General features: G+C 37.5%; 1 protein-coding gene across 1 annotated transcript; it reads left to right on the plus strand.

The window, feature by feature from the left end:
• Nucleotides 1-26,406, plus strand: LOC306859967 (structural maintenance of chromosomes protein 1A-like). Its single transcript, XM_079401425.1, has 26 exons — nucleotides 1-433; nucleotides 3,873-4,061; nucleotides 4,392-4,504; nucleotides 6,296-6,499; nucleotides 6,642-6,880; nucleotides 8,109-8,367; nucleotides 9,132-9,272; nucleotides 9,361-9,443; nucleotides 9,527-9,626; nucleotides 10,102-10,209; nucleotides 10,729-10,914; nucleotides 10,992-11,171; nucleotides 11,443-11,589; nucleotides 11,676-11,813; nucleotides 12,210-12,326; nucleotides 12,418-12,524; nucleotides 12,791-12,932; nucleotides 13,030-13,175; nucleotides 15,003-15,156; nucleotides 15,796-15,909; nucleotides 17,028-17,184; nucleotides 18,132-18,286; nucleotides 21,041-21,192; nucleotides 21,263-21,332; nucleotides 24,021-24,131; nucleotides 25,858-26,406. Exons 1-26 carry the CDS (start codon nucleotides 325-327, stop codon nucleotides 25,936-25,938), a joined length of 3,702 nt encoding a protein of 1,233 aa, XP_079257551.1. The 5' UTR covers nucleotides 1-324; the 3' UTR covers nucleotides 25,939-26,406.

Raw genomic sequence — 26,406 nt, forward strand, 5'->3', positions numbered from 1 at the left:
ACACACACACACAGAAGAAGAAGACGACATCTCGCGATATGTGTAGTGTTTATGGAACAGCTATCGCGCGCGCGCGCTGTAGCAGGTTACTAATGTCTGCTTGTTTTACTTATAACGAAAACACAATTATATATTAATAGTTTAATTAGATTTTTATGCTTTGAAGTGCAGGCTGTTCTAGAGAAATATTAGTCTGTCTTTGTCGTGCTCCGAGTTAAGATTAATGTTAGCCCGCTCTGTTTTTTCATGCTAACGTTAGCTGTCGACGGACTGAACATTTTGACGATTTAATTTTTATCAAACTCGTCGGAATAAATATTCATCATGGGCTACTTAAAGTTAATAGAGATAGAAAACTTTAAGTCTTACAAAGGCAGACAGATAATCGGGCCTTTCCACAAGTTTACAGCGATTATTGGGCCGAATGGATCAGGTAAGCGTGTTCGCTTATAATAATAACACTTTTAACTTTTAATCATAATAACGACACAATAACGCACTTATTAATATTCGATATTTAACTTTAATTCGAATAAGAGCCAGGTAAGTTTAAAATGTTTGTTTGTATTCAAATTCTTAAATGTAATCAACATAATTTTATTGTTGCTTGTTACTGTTTTGTTTATTTGATGTATTTATTTTTGCATGTAAGGTGACCTCGAGTGTCATGTAAGGCGCCGATAAATAAAATGTATTTTACACCTATAATAAGTGGTTATATTCAAACTCGGGACGATGCCCGCTGCAGAATAGCCCATGACTCGTCATATCCATAAACAGAGAGACGTTACTCCGGCTGCACTATTCTTCCAAGATGCAAACAGTTTTGTTTATTAACTGCTAGAGCACCAAAAGTTACATAGTGTGCCTTTAAATAAGATCAGATGGTATGAAAATGTCATATCACAATTATTGTGACTAAAATCGTCACGGTTATCGTCATTATTATGGTATTGTTAATGTCCTGGGAATGTAAGAGCAAAACAAAAAATGTCACCAAGTTTAATACCAAAATCAAACAAGCAAACAATAAAAATGAGCAGCACTGTAAACAAAAGCAAAAATGTATCTGCTGTGTAATTATACTGTCTTTTTTAAAATTTTTCAATCGATATCAATTAATCAAAATGGAAATCGATTAAAATCGAGAAATCTATATTTTTAACCTAGGTCTGTTGTTCTTCACTCTCTGTGTGATCTGCGTTTGTACCGTGATTAATCTTAGTTCTAACAAATCGTATGGATGGTCTGTTTTGGCAATGATAACAAAGCATCATATAGCCAATTGGAGTGCAGCTTCTGTTAATGCACAGCGCAGGCTTTGTTGTCTGTCTTGTGTCTGTGTTTGTGTGTCGTTCTGTTAGTTCACAACCAAAATGCTAAATGGCGATGTTGACTACAGCAACAAAGGTTAGCAGAAGAAGATGTTTATCTCTGTGAAGCAGCTGCATTGTTAAAGGGCTCATCGGATGCCCATTTTCCACAGTTTGATATGATTATTTAGGGTCTTAATGAAAAGTCTATAACATACTTTGGTTTCAATTTCTCAATGGTAGTGTAAAACAACACCCTTTTTACCCTGCCAAAGAAGGCTCTGTTTACAGCAAGTCGTTTTGTTGCATGTTCCTTTAAATGCAGAAGATCAGGCCGCTTTCCAGTTGTCTTCTGAACAACATTGAACATCTGAATTACCCAAGCCAATCTCACACTGAGCATGAAGAAATGTAACTTCTTCAAACCGGCAGCTGCAAATTATTGGCCCCATAGTCTTAGACAAAGGATTGGAGACTCAAAGAAGACCCATGCCATGGCAGAGTATCCTCCACCCAACGACCTCAAAGGCCTGCAATGTTTTCTTGGTCTGGTCGGTTGGTGTCACAAATTTCCTTTTTGCAGACTTTATCACTCAGTTAAACCGGCTAAAGAAGAAAAGAGGAATGAACCCTCAAATGCCAGCATGGATGCCATCAAATGAGCACTGTAAAACCCATCTGTCCTGGTGCAGCTTGACCTCAACCAGCCATCCAGGTGCATACAGATGCAAGTGAGGCCATTCTCACCCAACAATCAGCTGAAGGGGAAAGAGTGCTGACATGCTTCATGGACATGGATGCTTGAGGAATAACAGGAAAAAAATCCAATTAGTTGTACCTCAGTCATTAATACAAGGATTTCTGCACTAGTCTAGTACTAAAGACAGTCCACTGGGAGGACATCTAGGGATGCTTAAGGTTCTGCGGAGGCTGTTGATGTAGCCTGGTAGATAGCTGTCTGGAAGTACATCAAATGCTGTGACATCTGTCAAAAATACAAACCTGAAAACACCAAACCCAGCGGATGATTGCAAAGCACACAGGGGAACTGGGACACACTGGAGATTGACCTAATGGGGCCATTCCCACTTGGTAAAAACTTAACGCCTTCTAGTCATTAAAGATAGCAAGGCAAAGAAATTTGTAAGAATCCTCAGGGAAGAAATCTTTACCTGTCCCAAATCCCTAATTTTCAACCGAGATCCTATGTAGCATTGTTGCATAAAGTGAGCTTTATTTATATTCTGCTTCAGTTAACTGTGATTCAACACTCTATGCACACCTGGGGTAGATTTCACCAAATCAGATTGGGCCTCATGTACGAAACAAACGTACAACCGAAATTTGGGCGTACGGTCGTTTCTACGCAAAACGTGGAATTTCTCAATATGGACGTGAGCGGTGGCTACGATCAAATCTCACGTCTGAGCTCGTGTACGCAAGTTTTTGAGTTGGCCTGAACTTGCGTGCAGCACAGAGAATTTCGGAGAAATGTATAATGACAGCATTTTGTTCATTTAGATTATTTTCCTAAATCAACAAACAAAGCTTTTTTTTCCTTTCAGGGCTTTAGCTTTATGGGCAAATAGCAGCATAAACAGACCGTGAGAAATCACACATCGTCGTATCACGCACCTGCAGCGCTTCTGTGAATGGAGAAAAACAGAAATGATAGTGTATAAAATAAATATGGCTACACAAAATATATTTCTCTTAATTAACAGATTAACAAAAGAAAAAAACAGGGCGACAAGTATAGGCCACTTTAGTTTTTGTGACACTCTTAATGCATTTGATTTGTTTTCTATAACTTGTTTTATTATTATTTAACTGATTGGTGATCACGCAGGTGCCTCACACGCACACACACAACATTTCAGCATTACTAACTTGACATTTCAGCCATTAATCAAACTAAAATGCAGTCAACCAAACATAAATGTACATTGCATTGTTACATTACAAGGTCCACTTGTAAAATCAGCTTGCAGCGCTGAAACAAGCATTTATTGCGCATGCGAAGGGTGATGTTTTACGTGGATATTTGAACTCAAGTGAAGTACAAAGCCTTGTTTACATCATAGATAATAGTTTAGCAACCAAATGTCACATGGCAAAAATGGAAACATTTGGATGTGGAATGAGAGAGGCTTGTGAGTCCAGTGCCGTTTAGTTTCGCTTTAATTCATTTTAGCATGACGTTGTATTCTGTGCGCTGAATTTGTATTACCTGTTTGCTTGTGATCGATTGGTTTGTGGATTTTACATTTTGCGGCTGATGCAGTGAAAGTGCACCTATGCATGTTGTTCCCTCTCTTGTACCAAAAACATAGTGAACCATGACTTGTATCGTTACACCCCTTAATAGTAGCAGCCACATCACAATGTTAAAAGCAAAGATCTTAAAATGATCATTTTCCAGCATGATTTGAGAGTAATTCAAGAATATGTATATTTTTTATTCTGTGCTGAATTACATCCGTCTGTAATAGTGTTGTATTTTGCATTCTAAGCTTTTTGAGATTTTTTTTTTGTTTAATGCAAACTTTTTGTTCCTAGGCAAATCAAATCTCATGGATGCCATCAGCTTTGTTCTGGCAGAGAAGACCAGTAACTTGCGTGTAAAGACATTGAAGGATTTGATTCATGGAGCTCCAGTGGGTAAACCTGCAGCTAACAGAGCATTTGTAACCATGATGTACCAGCAGGACAATGGACAGGAGCTTTCATTTTCCAGAATCATCATAGGTACTTCACACACTTTGGAAGCATTATGATTTTAAAGGAAAGAAACAGAAAGCGGCACAGTTTATCTCGATTATCATGTTTTCATAATCATTGGAAGTCAAAATCAAAACTGAAATTAAAATAATAGCATAGCTCTACACACAGTTGACATGTCTGTGATTGACTGCAATGTTCAGTTGATTCAAAAACATGCTACAAGTAGGTAATTTGAGACCACGGGAGTAGATGATTTTCTGTTTAATTGTGCAGCCGTAGAATGCAGTGCTCAGAATGCTCTCTTGTCTCTTAATAATCATTCATTTTCGTGCTTTCTGTTTATGTCTTGTGTAGGTTCCTCATCAGAGTACCGCATCAATAATAAAGTGGTGGGTCTGTCTGAATACAGTGAGGAACTGGAGAAACTGGGAATCCTCATCAAGGCCAGAAACTTCCTTGTCTTTCAGGTAATTAGAGATGCTTCTGTCATATTTCAATTTTCAAAGGTAAATTGTAATTTCTGTTCACCAAACTGAATTGATTATCTGTTTGTTTGGCAAGCAGTTCTGTTTGATCAGGCTAGTGGAACAGAAATGATATGCTATAAAATGTGCCGGTCAGATAATGGTGTGGGAGGTTGACATTTATAGGACTTGTGCTTTGATTGTAACCGTAGGCATAAGCTTCAGTAATTATTGAATTAAAAACAAATATGGCTTTATGAAGTATAAAATATTGTTTTTTCATTAATTTCCTAGTCTGTGATGGCCCATGGCGAGCTTTCCTTTAAATATTAACAAATCAGGCAATTGTAAGATTAAAGAAATGTAAGATTAATAGATAATTCCGTTTCACAAAGTCAGAATGTTCTGCACTTTTGGGTGGTTCTAAACCAGGCATCCTCAAATCTGGCCCACCCCTGCAGAGTTTAGCTCTAACCCTAATCAAACACACCTGAGCTGCTAATCAGAGTCTTCAGGATCATTAGAAAATCACAGGTAGGTGAGTTTGATCAGGGCTGGAGCTAAACTCTGCAGCAGATTGGCCCTCCAGGGAAAGATTTGAGGAACCCTGGTCTAAATAATCACAGAAAACTTGAACCTTGTCATGTGAACTGCATACTCAAAACAGACCCAAATATGATTAAACCGTATCGGGTGAGAACGCTCTATCATTCCTCCTTCAAGTTACAAATATTGTATATGCATTTGCTTAGATGGAAAAATAGGCCTATATATGGCCCAATCCCAATTCTATTTTATACCCCTTCCCCTTGAAACGGAGTGCCAAGGGGTAGGGGTGAAAATATTCCCCTAAGAATTGGGACACACCACTACTATACCGTCACACGTGATCATACATCGTCTAGCTCCTACAATAAACACACCTACACTGGTGTGCATTAGAGACTTTAATTACCGTTCTCTTTTAATGCTCTCCTTACTGACACAAAAACACACACACACATAGGGATGCAATGAATATAGATTTTGCTGGTACGATTATTGTCTGAGGAATAATCACGGTTTTACGATTATGACGATTATTATGCATTTATTCATTTCCCAACATTACAAATGTATAAAATTACATGAACACTCTTTAGATGTTATTGTTATTTATAGCTGGCTTTTGAAACAGAAATGACACAGTAACCAACAATACAGCACAAAATAATAATAAACAAACAACAAACAAAAGTCCTTAAAAGGTGACCACTGCTTGTAAACATCCATGACAGTATTTCTCTTTTGAAAATAAGAAATGGAAATAGATCACAAAAGTATTTAATGTTTTCAGTTTCAATTCTTTATATTCAAATACCGAACTACAAAATACTATTATTGTTAGAATTGCAACAATATAAAAATAGAAATATAATACATTTAAAATTTTAATTAAAACAATAATTAAACAATAATCTCCTGGCCAGAGGAGAACTGCCCCCCGACTGAGCCTGGTTTCTCCCAAGGTTTTTTTCTGGTCTCTCTCTCTCAATATTTGAGAAAAAGCTTTAGAGATTTCTCATTATTGGGGTAGCTAGCCCCTCGATGTCTATGGTGGTTATCGCCCTGATCAGACATGAAAATGGTGTGACACTATCGTGCAGTCAGTAATGATATGACATTAGGAAACTTTAGCGATTTTTTTGCAAACATTTCTGTGAATAACATGACCGTAAATATGAACTCACGATTGAATGTAACATAAAACACATGATTATTTTTCATTAAAATCTTTATTTTTTTACCCCCCAGGGTGCTGTCGAGTCAATTGCCATGAAGAACCCCAAAGAGAGAACTGCTCTGTTTGAAGAGATTTCTCGTTCTGGAGAGCTTGCTCAAGAGTATGAGAGATGCAAGAAAGAAATGGTTAAGGCTGAGGAGGACACGCAGTTTAACTACCATCGCAAGAAAAACATCGCTGCTGAGCGGAAGGAAGCCAAGCAAGAGAAAGAAGAGGTGGGCTCCTAATGTAGTCATACTAGTAAATTATTCTTTCATTAATGTAGTAATAGATTTATTTGGGTGTTGAAAACCCCGAAGGCACACATGCAATTATAAGTTCCTAATCTTAGCTGGGTTCTCCATGTGTTATGCCCAGGCGGAGCGCTACCAACGGCTTAAAGATGAGGTGGTGCGTGCTCATGTACAGTTACAGCTCTTTAAACTGTACCACAATGAATCAGAGATTGAGAAACTGAACCGAGAGCTGGCCCACCGCAACAAAGAGATTAATAAGGACAGAAAACACATGGACCGTGTGGAGGAGGAGCTGAAAGAGAAGAAGAAAGAGCTGGGCAAGATGATGAGAGACCAGCAGATGATTGAGAAAGAGATCAAGTGAGTCTGAAACAGAGGGTCAAATGGTTGTCAATTAATTGTGTTTTTATGGCAAACAAACAATGACTGTCTTTAGCCAAGGCAGTCCATGGAACCGTTTGCTGGAAAAGTATGAAATTTGGCTCACAGATTGAGGAGTCTTAACAGTAACCACAGCAAATGTGGAGTCTGTAATTCAAAACAACAGCTTAAAGTTGCACTCACGTTTAAGCTAATACCGTTTGAACCATAAGGGCTAGACACAAAATGCCTTTGATTCCTTGGCTGAAGATAATTTGATTGCACTCTAGGATATCATGAATGTTTGGTTATCCACCATACTAAACAAGTTAACTGATACTGAATTCCTTCTTGGTTATCATTATTTTACTGCATCCCTAATTTTTAAATTTACTATTTGATATATTTATTTTACGTTGCATATTTGTCTTTGCTGAAGTCTTGAAGTAGTCCCAAAGAGGCACAAAATCACTTTCACAGACTTTTAAATTAAATGTTCCCTCCTGGACCTGCCCAACTCAATCCCAGCAGCATCTTCAGGAATCAGCTAAAAACCCATCTTTTCCATCTTTATTTGATCCTCTAACACTCTAGCACTCTCTATTCTAATTCTATTCCTAAAAAAAACTTCTCTTTTAGACTCTACTCATTTACTAACTGCTTGTAACAAACAAACTCTAGCTTCTCTATTCTTTTTGTATTCTATTTCTTTTCTTTTTATTTATTATACTATTAACAAAAGCAAAAAAGGTCTGTAACACTAGCTTGCTCTATTCTTTTTCTATTCTGTTTTCTTTTTATTATATAATAAAAAAAAAAATACCTAGCTACTTGTACTACATTAAGCTAACTGAGACTTGTTATAGCACTTGCATATCATTGTTCTTTTGTTGATTTTGATTGCTTCCATTGTCCTCATTTGTAAGTCGCTTTGGATAAAAGCGTCTGCTAAATTACTAAATGTAAATGTAGTCCCACATCTTTTGATTATTGGCAGATTATAGTCATCACCTGACCAAGCAGAGCATGCTTAAATTCTAATATGCCCTGAAAACTATAAATAAAAATAGCTTAAAAGACAAACCGTAACGTAGAGCCCTGAGCTCTTGCAGAATTGATCAGGGCAGGCTAAGAGGATGAAAATTATTCTCTAATTGATCACATCTGATAATATATGATTGGAGCCCAGCTAATAGCTAGTAATTAATTTTGTCTGACATGTTGACAGGGAGAAGGATGCAGAGCTTAATCAGAAGAGGCCTCTGTACATTAAAGCCAAGGAGAACACCTCTCACAAGATCAAGAAACTGGAGGCTGCCCGTAAATCACTGCAGAATGCCCAGAAGTGCTACAAAAAACGCAAGGCAGACATGGATGAGCTAGACCGTGAACAGGGCTCGGTGGAAATGGCCAGACAGGAGTTTGAGGAGCGAATGGAGGAGGAGGCTCAAAGTCAGGGACAAGATCTACAGCTGGAAGAGAACCAGGTACAGATGGCTGAGGGTTCTATACTGAAAAATGCAACACATTTATTGCCTGTGCAAGTGAATTTTGTTAGACCGCTGTGATGCGACAGAGTTGTGTACAGAGTTTGCCAACTGCCTTTGATTATGTGCTACAGTTTTCTGTTGTCTGCAGTTTCTTCACCTCATATTGTTCATTTCAAGACTTTATGAAAAACATTTCATGTGCTTTCATAAAAGGAAATTTAGTGTGAAAACAAATGTTTGTCACTTGTACCATTTAACTTTAATATTAGTGGGAAAATAACCCGTTTAATCCTGCCAGTAATTAGCTTATTTTAAAGATTAAGCCACACAAATATAAGTGCACAATCAGTAAAGGCCTCCTGAACAGATTTTAATAACAGCTTCTTTAAGTCTTTGCTGTTAAGAATTAGTGCTGTCAAACGATTAATCTCATCTAAAAAAAAAGTTTTTGTTTGCATAATGTGTATACTGTGTATTTATATATACATAATAAATATACAAACACATGCATGTATATATTTAAGACAAATGTTGTTTATATATTAAATATATTGATATGTAATATAAAATATAATATGAATATATAAATGTATAAAGGTAAAAAATGTTTTCAGAATATACGTGGTATGTGTGTAACAATAAATATACACAATACATATATTATGTAAACAAAAACTTTTGTTTTGGATGCGATTTAATCGTTTGACAGCACCATTAAGAATGCTAAGTTAAATATGACTGTTGTCTTTGTTTGTGTTTAGGTTAAGGCATATCACCGTCTGAAGGAGGAGGCGAGCAAGCGAGCTGCTACACTGGCTCAGGAGCTAGAGAAATTCAACAGAGACCAAAAAGCTGACCAGGATCGTCTGGACCTGGAGGAGAGGAAGAAAATAGAAACAGAGGTGCAAAGAGTTTCTGTGGGCTTAATTGATACAGTGGAAATAAACAAAACACAGCAGCTTGATTTGTTGTGATTGTGGTTATCGATAGGCCAAGATCAAGCAGAAGATCAGAGAGATCGAGGAGAACCAAAAGCGCATTGAGAAGCTGGAGGACTACATCACCACCAGCAGGTACAAACACTTCACAAAGCCACATCTGATTTGGCCAACAGCTGTTATTGTTTGTGTCATTTCTCCTTTTCTCCTGTTTCCAGACAGTCTCTGGACGAGCAGAAGAGGATGGAGGAGGAGCTCACAGAAGAGGTGGAACTGGCCAAACGAAGAATAGATGAGATCAATACTGAGCTGAACCAGGTAAGAGTTCAGAAAGGCAAGCGCTAAAATACTTCATCATATACATTGTCAAGTATGCAGTCATATCATTGTGAGACTGTGGTTTAGCTCACAGTCTCCAGAGTAAACCAAATGGTGTGCCTCTCGGGTGTTTTAAATGGAGGGAGTGATTTGTTACCATTTTTTTCCTCAAATACTTTGAGAAAACAATGGACAAAATAAACTGTACTTGCATGAATAAATCCTGCCTATATCAACAAATCTGAGGTTTGGGTGGGCAGGAGGGGCCTCTTTAATGAAAAAAATTATAAATATATATATATTGCACTTCATGGTTCATTCAAATTAAGACACTTTTGAAGAGATGTGCATTAATCACTCTGTAACTGATGGAAACTGTCACGAGTGCAGAAAAACTTTTAGAGGAAAGAAATGAAGGGTTATTCAATGGAAATAAAGCTCACATTTGCTCAACTCTATGCTATATTTCATGCAGGTGATGGAGCAGCTGGGTGATGCTCGTATCGACAGACAGGAGAACAGCAGACAGCAGCGCAAGGCTGAGATTCTGGAGAGCATCAAGAGGCTGTATCCTGGATCAGTGGTGAGAAGCGACTTCTTACTGTTCACAGTGTCATTGCATATATGTGACCCTGGAGCACAAAACCAGTCTGAAGTCACTGGGGTATATTTGTAGCAATAGCCAAAAATAACATTGTATGGGTCAAAATTATAGATTTTTCTTTTATGCCAAAAATCATTAGGATATTAAGTATAGATCATGTTCCATGAAGATATTTTATAAATTTCCTACTGTAAATATATCAAAACGTATTTTTTGATTAGTAATATGCATTGCTAAGAACTTCATTTGAACAACTTTAAAGGTGATTTTCTCAGTATTTAGATTTTTTTGCACCCTCAGATTCCAGATTTTCAGATAGTTGTATCTCAGACAAATATTGTCCGATCATAACAAACCATACATCCATGGAAAGCTTATTTACTCAGCTTTCAGGTGTTTACCCTTTTTTTATTTTTAAAAATAAAATAAAAAGTAAATTTACCCTTATGACTGGCATTATATAGCTGTATGCTCACATATGGTCATCTCATTTTCCAGTACGGGAGACTGATTGACCTGTGCCAGCCCACACAGAAGAAATTTCAGATTGCCGTTACTAAAGTTCTGGGCAAAAACATGGATGCCATCATTGTGGACTCTGAGAAGACCGGTCGTGACTGTATCCAGTACATTAAAGAGCAGCGTGGGGAACCCGAGACCTTCCTGCCCCTGGACTACCTGGAGGTGGTGTCACTGGATTTTTATTTCACTGAATGTTGTGCTTGAGCAAGCTGGCTCATGTATTATAATGTCCTCAACAGGTCAAGCCCACAGATGAGAAACTGCGTGAGCTGCGTGGTGCTAAATTGGTGATTGATGTGATTCGATACGAACCGCCACATATTAAGAAAGCCCTGCAATATGCCTGTGGAAATGCCCTGGTCTGTGAAAATGTGGAGGATGCTCGCAGGATTGCCTTTGGAGGACCATACAGACACAAGGTACAAAGGGAAAAAATTGTGTTATGTCAAAAATCCAGCTATTGGATGGGTTTTGAGTGCATTAGATTGTTGGTGACTGGACTACAAAGAGTCCATAGATGTGCCGTCCAAGGCCTGTAACACCACAGTGACTACTCCATAATAATGTTTTGGGTTTCTAGGGTGTTTGATGAATCTTTCTTAGGCATTACTCACTTTTTTCAAAAATGTTTTGTTTGGTTTGTATTTGGTAGTTTATTGGTTCTGGGTCATGTGTTGTTGTTGTTTTTAGACTGTGGCTCTGGATGGGACATTATTCCAGAAGTCTGGAGTGATCTCCGGAGGTGCCAGTGATCTGAAGGCCAAAGCTCGGCGCTGGGATGAGAAAGCTGTTGATAAACTGAAAGACAGAAAGGAAAAGCTCACAGATGAGCTCAAAGTATGTAATTCTGAATGTTTAATGCGATGTGGGAAAGGAGATTTGCCGTTGACTGACTGGATTGAGTGTTTGTGTGTGAATATCAGGAGCAAATGAAGGCAAAGAGAAAGGAGGCAGAGCTGCGTCAGGTGCAGTCTCAAGCTCATGGTTTGCAGATGAGACTCAAATACTCTCAGAGTGATCTGGAGCAAACCAAGACCAGACACCTGTCCCTTAACATGCAGGTACCCACCACTTATTCAGCTTGTGTTGTTCCAAACTGCTGCCAGAAAAATGCTGCTTATTGCTTTTATAAAAAGTGGATAAAATAAGACACTGATGTTCAATAATAATAATAATAATCAAAAAACATTATTTTGTGATGTAATAGTTTATTCTCCTAATTACAAACCATTTACGGTTGTGAAGCTGCATTGCCACTTAACACATTAATATTAAGTTTACCTGGTGTTTGGCCACAGGTGTGTACTTAACGGCATTTTATAGCAGCTTTGAATGGCCCATCCAGTCGAAAACTGGAGTCAGAACTATTCTGTTTTTCTGTTTGTTTTCTTTTCTCATCAGAAGTGACTTACTACAGTAGAGATATTTGTCACATTTTGTTATTGGGGTGATTTCAGGAAAAGTCCAAGCTGGAGAGTGAACTTGCTAACTTCGCTCCACGCATTAATGACATTAAGAGAATCGTCCAGTCACGAGAGAGAGATATGAAAGACCTGAAAGACCGCATGAACCTGGTAGGACACAGTGCGGTTATCTAAAAACAACTTTCCCATGGTTAATTTATCTCCTGTCTTCAGTCTTGTTGGTGTTTGTCTTTTATTCCAGGTGGAGGATGAGGTGTTTATAGAGTTCTGTAAAGAGATTGGAGTTCGTAACATTCGTGAATTTGAAGAAGAAAAAGTCAAGAGACAGAATGAGATTGCAAAGAAACGGTGAGATCATTGAAAAAAATCATTGATCTTTGAAAATATTTTTTTGTGCATTTCAAAAATATACATATTTTTGCACATTTTCCACCCAAATTTCCATCACTATAATGCAGCTGAATGTTTTATTTCTTTTTTTAATTTTTAACTTTATTAAATTATTTTTTACATCTAAATCAATCAAAATTTGTGGGCAGTACTTAACAGTTGTAGATCTCCCTCAGATACAAATAGTTGATGTATCTAAATCCTTTCCTCAAACTCTCTGGTAGCCTGGAATTTGAGACTCAGAAGACACGTCTGGCTATCCAGCTGGACTATGAGAAGAACCAGCTGAAGGAAGACCAGGAGAAGGTGATCATGTGGGAACAAACGGTCAAGAAAGATGAGAATGAGATAGAGAGACTCAAGAAGGTAGAGAACATTCAGATACTCGCATAATGATACTCCTTTAAGCATGGAAATGATGTTTGATTTCATTGTATCTAATTAATTTAATATTTCCCAACAGGAAGAGCAAAGGAACATGAAGATCATTGATGAAACCATGGCACAGCTGCAGGATCTGAAAAACCAGCACCTGGCCAAGAAATCTGAGGTTAATGATAAAAATCATGAAATGGAGGAGATCCGCAAGAAACTGGGGGGTGCCAACAAGTGAGCCCTTTCACTTTTATTCTAGACATGCATAGATGATCCATTAAGCATGTTTTATTAGATTGTGCTGGTTTTTATTCAGTTAACTCTTTTGAAGAGTTAAGCCAAATACAGTTTTGGATTTTCTAGCAAAAATAAAATGATAACATGATATACAATATCTCACAAAAGTAAGTACACCCCTCACATTTTTGTAACTATTTTATTATAACTTTTCATGTGACAACACTGAAGAAATGACACTTTGCTACAATGTAAAGTAGTGAGTGTACAGCTTGTATAACAGTTTAAATTTGCTGTCCCCTCAAAATAACTCCACACACAGCCATTAATGTCTAAACTGCTGGCCACAGAAATGAGTACACCCCTAAGTGAAAATGTCCAAATTGGGCCCAATTAGCCATTTTCTCTCCCCGGTGTCATGTGACTTGTTAGTGTTACAAGGTCTCAGGTGTGAATGGGGAGCAGGTGTGTTAAATTTGGTGTTATCGCTCTCACTCTCTCATACTGGTCACTGGAAGTTCAACATGGCACCTCATGGCAAAGAACTCTCTGAGGATCTGAAAAAAATAATTGTTGTTCTACATAAAGATGGCGTAGGCTATAAGAAGATTGCCAAGACCCTGAAACTGAGCTGCAGCACAGTGGCCAAGACCATACAGTGGTTCAACAGGACAGGTTCCACTCAGAACAGGCCTCGCCATGGTCGACCAAAGAAGTTGAGTGCACGTGCTCAGCGTCAGAGCCTGTCAGTGCTCAGACCATACGCCGCACACTGAATCAAATTGGTCTGCCTGGTTGTCCCAGAAAGAAGCCTCTTCTAAAGATGATGCACAAGAAAGCCCGCAAATATTTTGCTGAAGACAAGCAGACTATGGACATGGATTACTGGAACCATGTTCTGTGGTCTGATGAGACCAAGATAAACTTATTTGGTTCAGATGGTGTCACGCGTGTGTGGCGGCAACCAGGTGAGGAGTACAAAGACAAGTGTGTCTTGCCTACAGTCAAACATGGTGGTGGGAGTGTCATGGTCTGGGGCTGCATGAGTGCTGCTGGCACTGGGGAGCTACAGTTCATTGAGGGAACCATGAATGCCAACATGTACTGTGACATACTGAAGCAGAGACTGGGCCGCAGGGCAGTATTCCAACATGATAACGACTCCAAGACGACCACTGCCTTGCTAAAGAGGCTGAAGGTGAAGGTGATGGACTGGACAAGCATGTCTCCAGAGCTAAACCCTATTGAGCATCTGTGGGGCATCCTCAAGCGGAAGGTGGAGGAGCGCAAAGTCTCTAACATCCACCAGCTCCGTGATGTCGTCATGGAGGAGTGGAAGAGGACTCCAGTGAAGCTGTGAAGCTCTGGTGAACTCCATGCCCAAGAGGGTTAAGGCAGTGCTGGAAAATAATGGTGGCCACACAAAATATTGACACTTTGGGCCCAATTTGGACAATTTCACTTAGGGGTGTACTCACTTTTGTGGCCAGCGGTTTAGACATTAATGACTGTGTGTTGAGTTATTTTGAGGGGACAGTACATTTACACTGTTATACAAGCTGTACACTCACTACTTTATATTGTAGCTAAGTGTCATTTCTTCAGTGTTGTCACATGAAAAGATATAATAAAATATTTACAAAAATGTGAGGGGTGTACTCACTTCTGTGAGATACTGTAAGTCAGCCATAATATTTCTCGCCATGAAAATAGCCCCAGAAGCTGGAATAGCGTTAAACACAAAGAAACAAAAAACAAACATGCATAGATGTTTTCAAGAAAATGGGTATGATGATGTAAGGAAAAACGTTTGTGTTTTTCTAGGGAGTTGACGCAGCTGCAGAAGGAGGTGACTGCCATTGAGACCAAGCTGGAGCAAAAACGCAGTGACAGACACAATCTTCTGCAGGCTTGTAAGATGCAGGACATCAGACTTCCCCTCCGATCAGGAACTATGGATGACATCAGCCAGGAAGAGGTGTGTGCCAGGCTAATCCATGACAAAATAAACTCTCAATAATGAACTTGATCAATCAATTTGTGTTGTTATGATCTTAAAAGATTTTTGAGTAGCACTTTATTGTACAGTCCTGTTCCTCATGAACATACTATGTACTTACCTCATGCAGTTACCTTATAATACCTGTACTTCTTAGTTAATTACATGCAAGTACATGTACTGTAACATAAAGTGCAACCGAATTTTCATGTAGAAGTGTATGCTTGAAATTAGTTGTGTTAGATACTCTGTGATTTATGTAAAATGTGAACTTAAAAAAAAAAATACCTTGTGCCTTATGTGGAGTAGACAAAGAAGAACCCCAAGTCAATAAATGTTCAGAATGAACTGGAACTTCATTACTGTTAAAAAAAATATAACCCAAAGAAACAATTTCAAATATAAAGATTCATGTTTTTTGTTTTTTTCCCTACATAATTCTCATTCTTGTAATGTTCCACATTTTCCACAGTTTTCATGACATAAAAGTATTTTAAAATAAAGCTTCATTCTACAAAGTGAAAAATAATCCTGTTAAAGAACAAGTAGGTGTATTAAAGCTTCTTACCAGTGTATTGCATAAGCCCACCGAACATCTTGCTTGTGTTTGTGCTGTAGGGCAGTTCTCAGGCTGAGGAGAGCCTCAGCAGCAGTCAGAAGACATCTAGCACTGTCCTAGCCAAGGAAGCTCTTATCGAGATTGACTACAGCAGCTTGTCAGAGGACCTAAAAGTACATCAACGCTTGCATCTTTACACTATCATTACACTACTGTAGGGATGCACGATATTGGAATTCTGCCGATATTTGATATGCTGATATTTTTCAACTCATTTTGGCCGATATCGATGCCGATACCGATATATTTCCTTTTGTTTGGAAACAACACCAAGTCTCTCCTGTGCAGAAATTATAAGCAAAATATTATTAATTTTGGTTAGTTTTTAACAAGAACTTATTTATTAGAATTAAATAAAAAATAATAAAGGTTTTTTTAACCGTACATTGAAGCTTTGAAAATAAATATAAATCAACTATATCAATCGCTGCATTTTTTCCCCCAGAAAGATGCAGTGTTAACCCTAATATTTTATTTTAAGATTTAACATTTGTAGATGGTCTAAAACAAAAGAGTTGTAAAAATTCTGAAAATCTTTTAGAGCTCATGATTTGTTTAAAAAATAAAACGTTACACATTAATGAATAAATCAGTATATATAAAATTATTTAATTTACAAGTGTCATGTTTGTGATTTTTTTTTTTTTTTCATGTAAGCTATAGCTTCTGACCATTAAATCAAAACATACTTATTTTATTACATCAATTACTGCTTTATTTAATCAGAAACACAGTCTAAATGTTATTTGTGTAGGCTATTTTACTTTTAATTTAATTAGAAGTAGGCCAACTGCGCCCCTACTATTAAAACTACTTACCGAACGGGCATTAGGACCTGGGGGAGGCTGTCACTGCTGCCCCTGCTTGTGCTATAACTGTTTACTCTATCCCACACCGAACGCGTCTTTCTGTACATGCCTTCATGCAGCGATCCAAAACAGTCAATCTATTCATCATTCAGACAAAACTTTGCTTCAAGAATGAGCCACATTGCTGACGTGATCTAATCGCTAGCACACCCTGACCACATGCGAGTTAACCCCTTCCCCTTATCGGCAAGACATATCGGCATAATTTTGCATGTCAGGCCGATGCCGATATTTACATTTAAAGTCATTATCGGCCGATTTCGATATCAGTCCGATAATATCGTGCATCCCTACACTACTGTTTTTACACTATCATGAGTGTTATGGTGTGTTGAGATTGTGATGTGACTGATGCTTTGCAGGACTCGCTGTCAGAGGAGGAGATCAAGGCGGAGATGAACACATTACAACAGAGACTCAATGAGCAGCAGAGCATCCTGCAGAGGATCAGTGCTCCCAACATGAAAGCCATGGAGAAACTAGAAAGTGTTCGAGACAAATTTCAGGAGACCAGTGACGGTCAGTCATTCCGAGTTTATGCTGTTAAATTGATCCTAATAAAAGTAAAACTGCTGTTACGGTGATAAAGCACAAAAGACTGCAGTTTAAATACATCTGTCTGTCAGTTCTAAGAATGCAAAAAACAAACTTGTGTTCTTATGAATGCCGGTCTCGTCAACCTCGAAAGAACAAACATAAACACTGGAGAATGTAGAATGCATCTGTTGGAGTTTTGAGATTTCTTGTGAGATCTCGTTGCAAAACTTACCGTCCCATCACGGAGTACATTTACATGGACAACAATATTCAGATTTTAACACAATTATAAGACAATACTCTGATTAAGAATCTATCATGGAAACAGAGATTCTTGATTACCTTAATCTGGCTAAAGTCATACTCGATGTAAGCACAAATCGAATTAAGACATGTACAGTTTTCATTTTTGGGTATCCCTTTAAACAGTTAAGCCTTGCAGAGTGGGACTTCTTCCCTCTGTCTCGCTCAGCTTGTCTGTGTTGTAATACAACAAAAAAAGCCAAATTTTGAGCAAGTAGATCTCTGTTAATCATGTGCATCCATGCTCTCGTTTTATTCACAGTGATGCATAAACTAAATGGGTTTCTTGAGGGCACAAAAGAGTTTCTTGTGTGCATGTAAAAGTCGATATTTTTTTATTATTATTATTTTTTATTTTAGTTTAGGGACTCTGTAGGTTGTCACTTTTCGAGAAAATAAATGACAAAAACCCTGAGAACATGAAAATATACTATTTACCAAATATAAAGCTGAAAATAATGCTCTATTAACCATTTATGATCAATATAGTCCAAAAATCTACTGAGAGGTTTGGAAATTTGAGTCTGGAAAAGTATGGAATTTTAAAATGGAAAATGGGTAGGAACCTTGTTTGCAGTATTCCTAACATGCATTTACTATCTTTTTTGTATGTTTGAACATGATAGAGTTTGAAGCTGCCAGGAAGAGGGCGAAGAAAGCCAAGCAGGCATTTGAACAGATAAAGAAGGAGAGATTTGACCGTTTCAACGCGTGCTTTGAGTCTGTGGCCACCAACATCGATGAGATATATAAAGCTCTGTCCCGCAACAGCAGTGCTCAGGTACTTAAACAATGGCACGTCAACAAACAATCACAACTTTAAAAAAGTTGCTAAGGACACACTTCTTCCACAAGCACTTAACCACTACACAGCCTTAAAGGGATAGTTCCCCCAAAAATGAAAATTGTCATCATTTACTCACCCTTAATTAGTTCCAAACCTGTATAAATTTCTTTGTTCTGCCGAACACAAAGGAAGATATTTAGAAAAAAATTTGTAACCAGGCTGTTTTGGGGCACCATTGACTTCCATAGTATTTTTTTTTTCCCTACTATGGAAGTCAATAGTGCCCCAAAACAGCCTGGTTACAAACTCTGTAACTGCTCTGTTTCCCACATTCTTCAGAATATCTTCCTTTTGTGTTCAGCAGAACAAAGACATTCATACAGGTGTGGATCTACTTGAGGGAGAGTAATGATGACAGAATTTAGATTTTTGGGTGAACTGTCTCTTTAAACCAATACCTTTGCACACACAAAAATTATTCTCTTCTTTGAATTTCACCTTTGTTTACTGTATGATTCTTATTATATAGTCTACTAAATTATGGATAGCCGCAAACAAAGTTCTCAGTTCTAATGGCAGCACCTTACCTGTTAGAACAGGCAGTATGCATAATGAAAATACTTGCCTTGACATTGAGGTGGCACAAATAATAAGCAAATAATTTACAGATAAAATATAACTACAAAATGTAAGTTATTTGCTTCGGGGGAAAACATCTCTTTGAGTGCATTGATAAGCACAAGCACTCTTGACACAGCAATCTGTGGAGTTACTTTTTTCTTTTTTATGCAATCAAACATAATAGGTTTGAGAGCAGAATTAAAAAGAAAAGAAAGAAAAAATAGAAATATGCAAATAGAACGTGTTGTTTTTAATTACAATAAGTATTTGAAAAAAAAACCATGGTTCCACTATTTTAAGGAGCCCTTGTTACAGTGCAGTTATAGATTTAAATGCTGAGTAGGGCTGCACCAATTGATTATTTTGATAATTGATTAATCTAACGAATACTAAAACGATCAACTAAACGTTGTTCTGAATTTCACTGATTAATCAGTAGGCTTTGCTCTTGCAATTTGTTGAAATATTGAGTTATACATATTCATATAAATTTAGAGCCGCTTTATAGCAGAAGAATAAGTTGTAATTCTTACTAAAAGTGACACTGTATTTTCATGTTTAATACGGTAAAGCTGCTTACTTTAAATCAATCTATTGCATAAGTGATTATATACAGAAATGTGACTACTGAGTCCTGATTGCAGAGCTTGTGCAAACATATCCACATTGCTATGATCAGATGCTTTCTGAACTGCTGTTTTCTCAGCGGCTGTGAGCAGCACACATTTACCCATTCATCTAAACGTCACTCTCAGTAGCATCGGGATGTCCACTAATAGTAAACCTCTGCTTGTGGTTATCAAACCTCTTTTTTACCCCTAAGCATATTTTTATTTGAAGATTTGTAAAACTTTCCCACACTCTAACGGCTTTGTTGACACCTCTGTAAGTGTGTCTCCTATTGGATTGAATGGAGGGCTGAATTAGTCTTGTGCTACGATGACACACTGGTCAAACCTCATTATTGCAGGCTCTTACATTAGGTCATGTAATATCAAACATCTATTATACAACAAAAATATATTTGTTGACAGTGTTTTTTTTTTTTGTTTTTTTTTGGACTAACAATTTCAGCCCTAGTACTGAGTAATATAAATATGTACCTACTTTTGTGGTAACGATAGGGCTTGGTAATTATGCATAATTACTGTAATCACTACAGTTAGTAAATGTAACAAGGATGCTGTGAAATAGTGTTACCCAAACCACTTTCCAATGCAAGCACATCTTTATATGTCTTAGCAAAACAGAACACATTGTGCGTATGCTAAACTGTACTGTCATTTTGCAGATTTTGCTCGAGTTGAATCGTTTTAAATGCAAGTGAAGCTGTGTCTGTGCACTAGAATGAGACCTGATATGTTATTGATATTTTAAAAGAATAACACATTCATTCAATCGTGTCTGCTCCATCTTATTTGTGATCACTGGGCTTTGCTACTCATGCATGCTGCCAAAATCTTACATGACAACGCTTCATGAGTGAATCCCCATTTCTCTGTCATGTTTAAGGATGTTCAATCTATTATGGGAGTTTTATGCAGTCAAATGGTCTAATGAAATCCCCATTTTGAATTTAAGAAACATGTTAAAACTTGAGATTGTTTAGGGCATTACTCTGCGTATAAAAAGGCAGGACCTAAATGGGCAGAAAGCAAAAAAGCGGCTATTTATATTGATCAATGTGCACTGCTCAAGGGTTGGTGAAATCTGGTCTAACTTTGAATTTCCTCAGGCCATGTACTAGTGAGTGTGTTAAAGCAAATGTTCTGAGCGCAAGTGGTATAATAACAGGTCTTCCATTGAGATGTAGCTTCACTTGCATTCAAAATTTGCAACTTGCAAGCAAAGGTTTTAGACCCACAAACAGTGACAGCAAAACAAGTATGTTTTTGTGTATGAAACAAACAAAAGTAAGTCTACATCCACATTGAATGATATACTCACAACCTATGTGTATAAAGGGCTCTTGTGCTTTTGTAAACTTGTATTTCTTTCTGTAATGTGGTCTCTTGAATGCAATGACTAACTTGATAAAGAAAATACCTGAAAATGACTTAAATCATCTCATAGACACTAAGACGAGTCATTTTTTCCACTGGTGTTCATGTTTGTGTTTTTTGCCAGGCGTTTCTGGGGCCTGAGAACCCAGAGGAGCCATATCTGGATGGTATCAACTATAACTGTGTAGCCCCAGGCAAACGTTTCAGGCCCATGGACAACCTGTCTGGAGGAGAAAAGACTGTGGCGGCTCTTGCCTTACTGTTTGCCATTCACAGGTATGTACAGCACATATTTACCCTAATACTTCATCAGACAGTACCTGACAAAATATCTTTACCTCTACAGCTATAAGCCTGCTCCCTTCTTTGTGCTGGATGAGATTGACGCAGCCCTGGACAATACCAACATTGGCAAGGTTTGTTTCACACCAAGGTTTTTACCAGAAACTGTCACACACACACACAGTCATGGAGTGTATACATGTCAGATATTGCATCTGCAGTATGATGAACATTTAAGGTATTGTATTGCTGCTGCTTAGTAATCAAGGCAGCAAAAATGGCACATTAAACCTCTGAGGCCAGCTGTATCGCCGGCGATACCAGCTCGGTTTTTTTAAGATCAGTGCAAAATACTCTTAAAAATACTGTTACTGTTAAGTGTCTTTTTTTTTGTGTACACTCACGACTACAACAAAACTTTGTGGTTTTGGGGAAAAAGAAAACCAAATTTCTGTTGTAACTAGGGCTGCAACAACTAATCGATAAAATCGATTATTATCGATTATGAAAATCATCGACAACGATTCTCATTATCGATTAATCGGGTCTGCCCACAGTGCACGTCCAACTTCAGCTGGTTAGTCAAATTACGGCACTGAATAATGCATTTCTATAGACAAAATGCATCTAAAAATAGTGGAGGAAACAGAATGAGATTCTGCCGGAGAAGCACGTGATCCAAGCTGCCCAAAACATGATAATTCTTTATTTTAAGCTTTAAGTTAATGCATAAGAGTAATGGCTTGCCCTGTCAGGCGCTTTGACAGATGCGTGTGCGTCCTCAGCGCAAAAACGTTCAGTTTACGGTCATATCCTTATCTATAAATGCCACAAATTCACGCGAGCATTTCCATTTTTGCATAAAGGTCCGTCCTGACAGTCTGTGTTAAGTTTAAAATACCGAATGAGCGCCGGCGCGGCGGGCGCGCGCACGCGCGTCAGACGGACAGAACACCGTAGAGAGGGAGACAATTAATAGGCTTTTCAGCGCAAACATATCCATTGTGCTGAATTATCTGTTGTTGAAAGTTAATTTAAGGTTTAAAAGTCAACATGCAGTGCGAATATTTTATGAGAGTAGGAACTTTAAAGGGATAACAGCCTGTAATTGTCTGTCTGAATATAAACATGAGACGCTCCATAACGGCCTTTTACAGGATAAAGAAATGACGAGGTGACTGTGATCAAAGTGGTTCCTGCAGAACATTACTCTTACCTGTTGGTTAACACTGAGTTTGTGTTTTTATTCGTCTTTATTATTATCTTTATTATTTTAATTTTTAATAGAGGTTTAAACTATATTCAATTTTTACAATGCTTAACAAATTTATGTAAGTTTTTTAACAATGTGTTTATGTAAGGTTTGTGCCACTGCTGCTCTAAAGTAACAGTATTGGTGATAACCAAAATCATTTTTCGGCTTTCTGTACTGGTTAGTACTCCAATATGTGTAAGCTCTTTAGTAACAGTAGTAGGCTATTTTTAATGCTATAATATCATTATTGCTGTTATCTATGAAAGAAAACCAGAGCATTTATTTGAGTATTTTTTTTCGCGATACCCAATTGCAGTCAAAAAGTACATAAACAATACCAGCAAGAATGCAAGCTGTTATGAGGCCATTTTTTATTATTATGTCCAATAAATGACAATAACATTTTTAAATTTAAACAAATTTTTGACAAATTTCTAAAATATGTTTTCTCTTTATTATGATAAGTGGTCTAATAAATTAAGCACTGTATGTTTTCATAGCATTCAGTTGTCACGTTTGTTTGAAGGACATTGGGCAGAATGTGGAATAGTGTTTTTTTTTGGTCAATATTTTTTTAATCCGATTAATCGATTAATCGAAAGAATAATCGGCCAACTAATCGATTATCAAAATAATCGTTAGTTGCAGCCCTAGTTGTAACTACTATTGTAATGTTAAATGGTGTGCAGATGCGACTTTTCCAGGCTATTTTGCGGTGCTTCACTCTATATCCATGTGGAGCAGGGAACACACGTGTAATGCTGTAGATCTTTGTTTCATGTGCATCTAAATGTGCACTTCATTATGCTCTCACTTATTTGAGATTATTTTCAAACATGAGATCAATTCAGTCCACTGAAGTATTACCCTGATAATTCAAGTGCATTGATTTGGTGATTGATTTCTTGAATATTTATGAGGGTCTGCAGTTGTAAACATTTGAACTCAACATTCTTTTTAATTGATCTTTTTAAATGTCCTTTAAATGGCCTTTTTAATAATGAGATGGTTATTCAGGTTTGTAAAATCAAGTTGTCTTTTGACAAGTAATTGTCAGACATTCTTCGAATTGCAATTGTCTTAATTTTACTTTAAGTAATGTTTATGTAGGCATTAAGATTGAAAAAGATACAGTAATGGGAAATGCAGCAGTCGTAAGTAATAATAAATATGTAGGTTGTGTATAAAGTCACAATCTCATGCCAAAAAGCAAAGCAATACAAGCGAGCGCTTGTGCTGTTTGTTTAAATTAGAGATTCTTTTCCTTTTCTTTTCTTTTTTTGTATTTTTATATACATAACTTTTGTATACTCTGTAAGTGTCATAAATTAAAAAGTATCCGCATATTTCCATTTCCCAAAAACAATTAATTTTTAATGTTAAACCTTTGTGGTGCAGTGTAGACTGAAATGCATATGGCTGATAGGAATTATTGGATGACCCTTTTTTTTATATTTAAACAGATCAGTAGACAAAACACGATTAAACTAGTATACGCTTGTTATAGATCATATTGTATCTTGTTATAACCCTTCATCCTTCACTAACCCTTATGTGTGTTGTGTAGGTTGCAAACTACATCAAGGATCAGTCGGTGCAGAACTTCCAGGCCATAGTGATCTCCCTCAAAGAGGAGTTTTACACTAAAGCAGACTCCCTGATCGGAGTCTATCCAGAGGTACGATTCTCACTTATATTGTGTTCATTACTGAGCTTTTATATATATATATTATATAATATTGTGGCATGACTTCAAATCAACTTCTCAATCAAACTGCTTAGGGGTGGGCGGTATGACCAAAAAAAAAGACTTTGCAGTGATGCACATCACCTAACAATAATTCTGGATTAGATATACACTAAATCTTGCAATTGAGAAACCACATACAGATTTCTTAATATTATGGCTAACTTCAGTTGACAACTATTTTACATAAATTCAACTTTTTTTGTTTTTTGCGCTTTATACAATACATAGTCAAAGCAGCTTTACAGTATTAGTAAATGAGGCAAGGGTGTTACATTCAAGCTGTTTTAAGCTGTTTTATTTTAAATGGGTAATTTTGATGATCAAAATGAGTTTTAAGGGATAACATTTTTGACTACAAGAGGACTTTAAGACAAAAACGGCTGTGTTTATGATATACTGACATACTGTTCTGCATACTGGTCGATAAACATGAAAGAAGTCCGTTCCGGCCCAGAACAACCTTTTCTGCAGTGGAAATGCACAGAACGGTTTGGGAACGGACACAAACCGGGAATCTGCCCCGAAGCCGCTGTTCTCTGTGCTCGCTCTTTGTGTGCGCTGCACGCAAACAAGACAAAGTTCTTTCCGTTCTGTTAAATCAATTTAAAAACACATTAAAATGCAAACGCAGGAATAGTTAAAGCTACGCAATATCGCGTTCATTATCGAAGGCGAGTCATCTGCGCTAATGAACGCGGTATTGCATAGCTTGTCAGTGAACTACCGCTCTGTGTATTAAATGTGGCTCCTTTTGAAAGCAGGTGATGGATATTTACCGCTAATCACGGAACCGGCTTTACTGACGAGATGCGTCATCGTGTTCTATATATCGCCCAGCCCTGATCGAAATGCACACGTCTTAGGGCATGTTCACACTTGGCGTCTTTTTTGACAAGAAAAAGTTGAGCGCTTTTTTTGTAAAATAAAAATCTGGCAGCGTTTTAGTTACAAATAGCAGCCGAGGGTGTATTTTGTTGCTAAAACAGCAGCTGAAACGGTAGCCTAGCGCTGTGTGCTGCAGAAATGTTGAGAAAGAGGTTGGCTCTTGCGTTGTCTTTTGAAGTTAACGGGGAGGGTAACGTCAGCTCACAACAACGTTTGTGGGTGCGTGACATTATACAGGGAAGGAAACTCCGGTTGGGTGACGCACGGTTTGTGGCATATTTTAGACTAGATAGAGTTTTGTGCTAATATCAAACAACTCCTTGTGCTCTGAAACTAGTACGATCTATCTACCGGTTATCTTCTCCTTTTTTCTTGTTGTTTTATGATGGAAACGACTCGCCACTTGCTTGTCATTGGTCAGCTGTCAAAAAGGCGCTTGACGCAGGGCTTTTTTTTCCAGAAAAGTTTTTCAAATTGAAAAGACACCGGCGGTAGCGGTTTAAAAAGCGCTCAGGACTTTTTTGAAAACACTGTTTACTTCATAGGATTATAATGTAAAACAGACACTGGTAGCTTTCGATACCCAACCTTAACTGTCACCACTTCAAAACTGCTTAATGTGAACTAAAAGCTCTTAAGAAGTTCTAAACACGAACAGTATGGGATTCTGTAAAGCTCTATGAAACAGTATGCATTGTTAAAGTGCTGTATGAATAAAAATGACTTGACTTACTATGCATGTCACTCATCGTCTGCCCTTCCTCGACAGCAAGGAGACTGCGTCATCAGTAAAGTCCTGACCTTTGACCTCTCCCAGTATCCTGATGCCAACCCCAATCCCAATGAATGAGACAGTACTCACATACCTAGAAACATTTGTCTGTTTTGTTTTGTAGTTTTCAAAGTTCAGCTTGGCTTTTCTATGTTCTCTGTATTTACGTATCACAGTCTCTTGCTAGATATGAAAATAGTTCGTTATGATTTGTGCTTTTTTTTTTTTTGCTTGGGTCAAAATGTTTTTTTGTTTAGTGCTTTTTGGCAATCATGTAATTTTGATGAATCTATTGAAACTAGATTAGTCTGACTTTTCTAACATTTTTAACTCAGCATAATTGGCTTTGAAGCTTTAGAATGTAAAACTTCACAGTAGAGGTTATGTAATAACTAAGACCTGCAGGTAACTGATTGGTTTTTGTTGATTGGTAAAGGTTTTAACACCACTTTTGTATTGGCTGTATTTGTCCTTTTTAGTATGTTAAGTTTTAAGTAATTTTCTCTTGGAAAATAAACTTTGCTTCCCAGTAATATTTGATTACAC

Source organism: Barbus barbus, assembly GCF_936440315.1.
Source record: "Barbus barbus genome assembly, chromosome: 40".
Classification (NCBI taxonomy): Eukaryota; Metazoa; Chordata; class Actinopteri; order Cypriniformes; family Cyprinidae; genus Barbus; species Barbus barbus.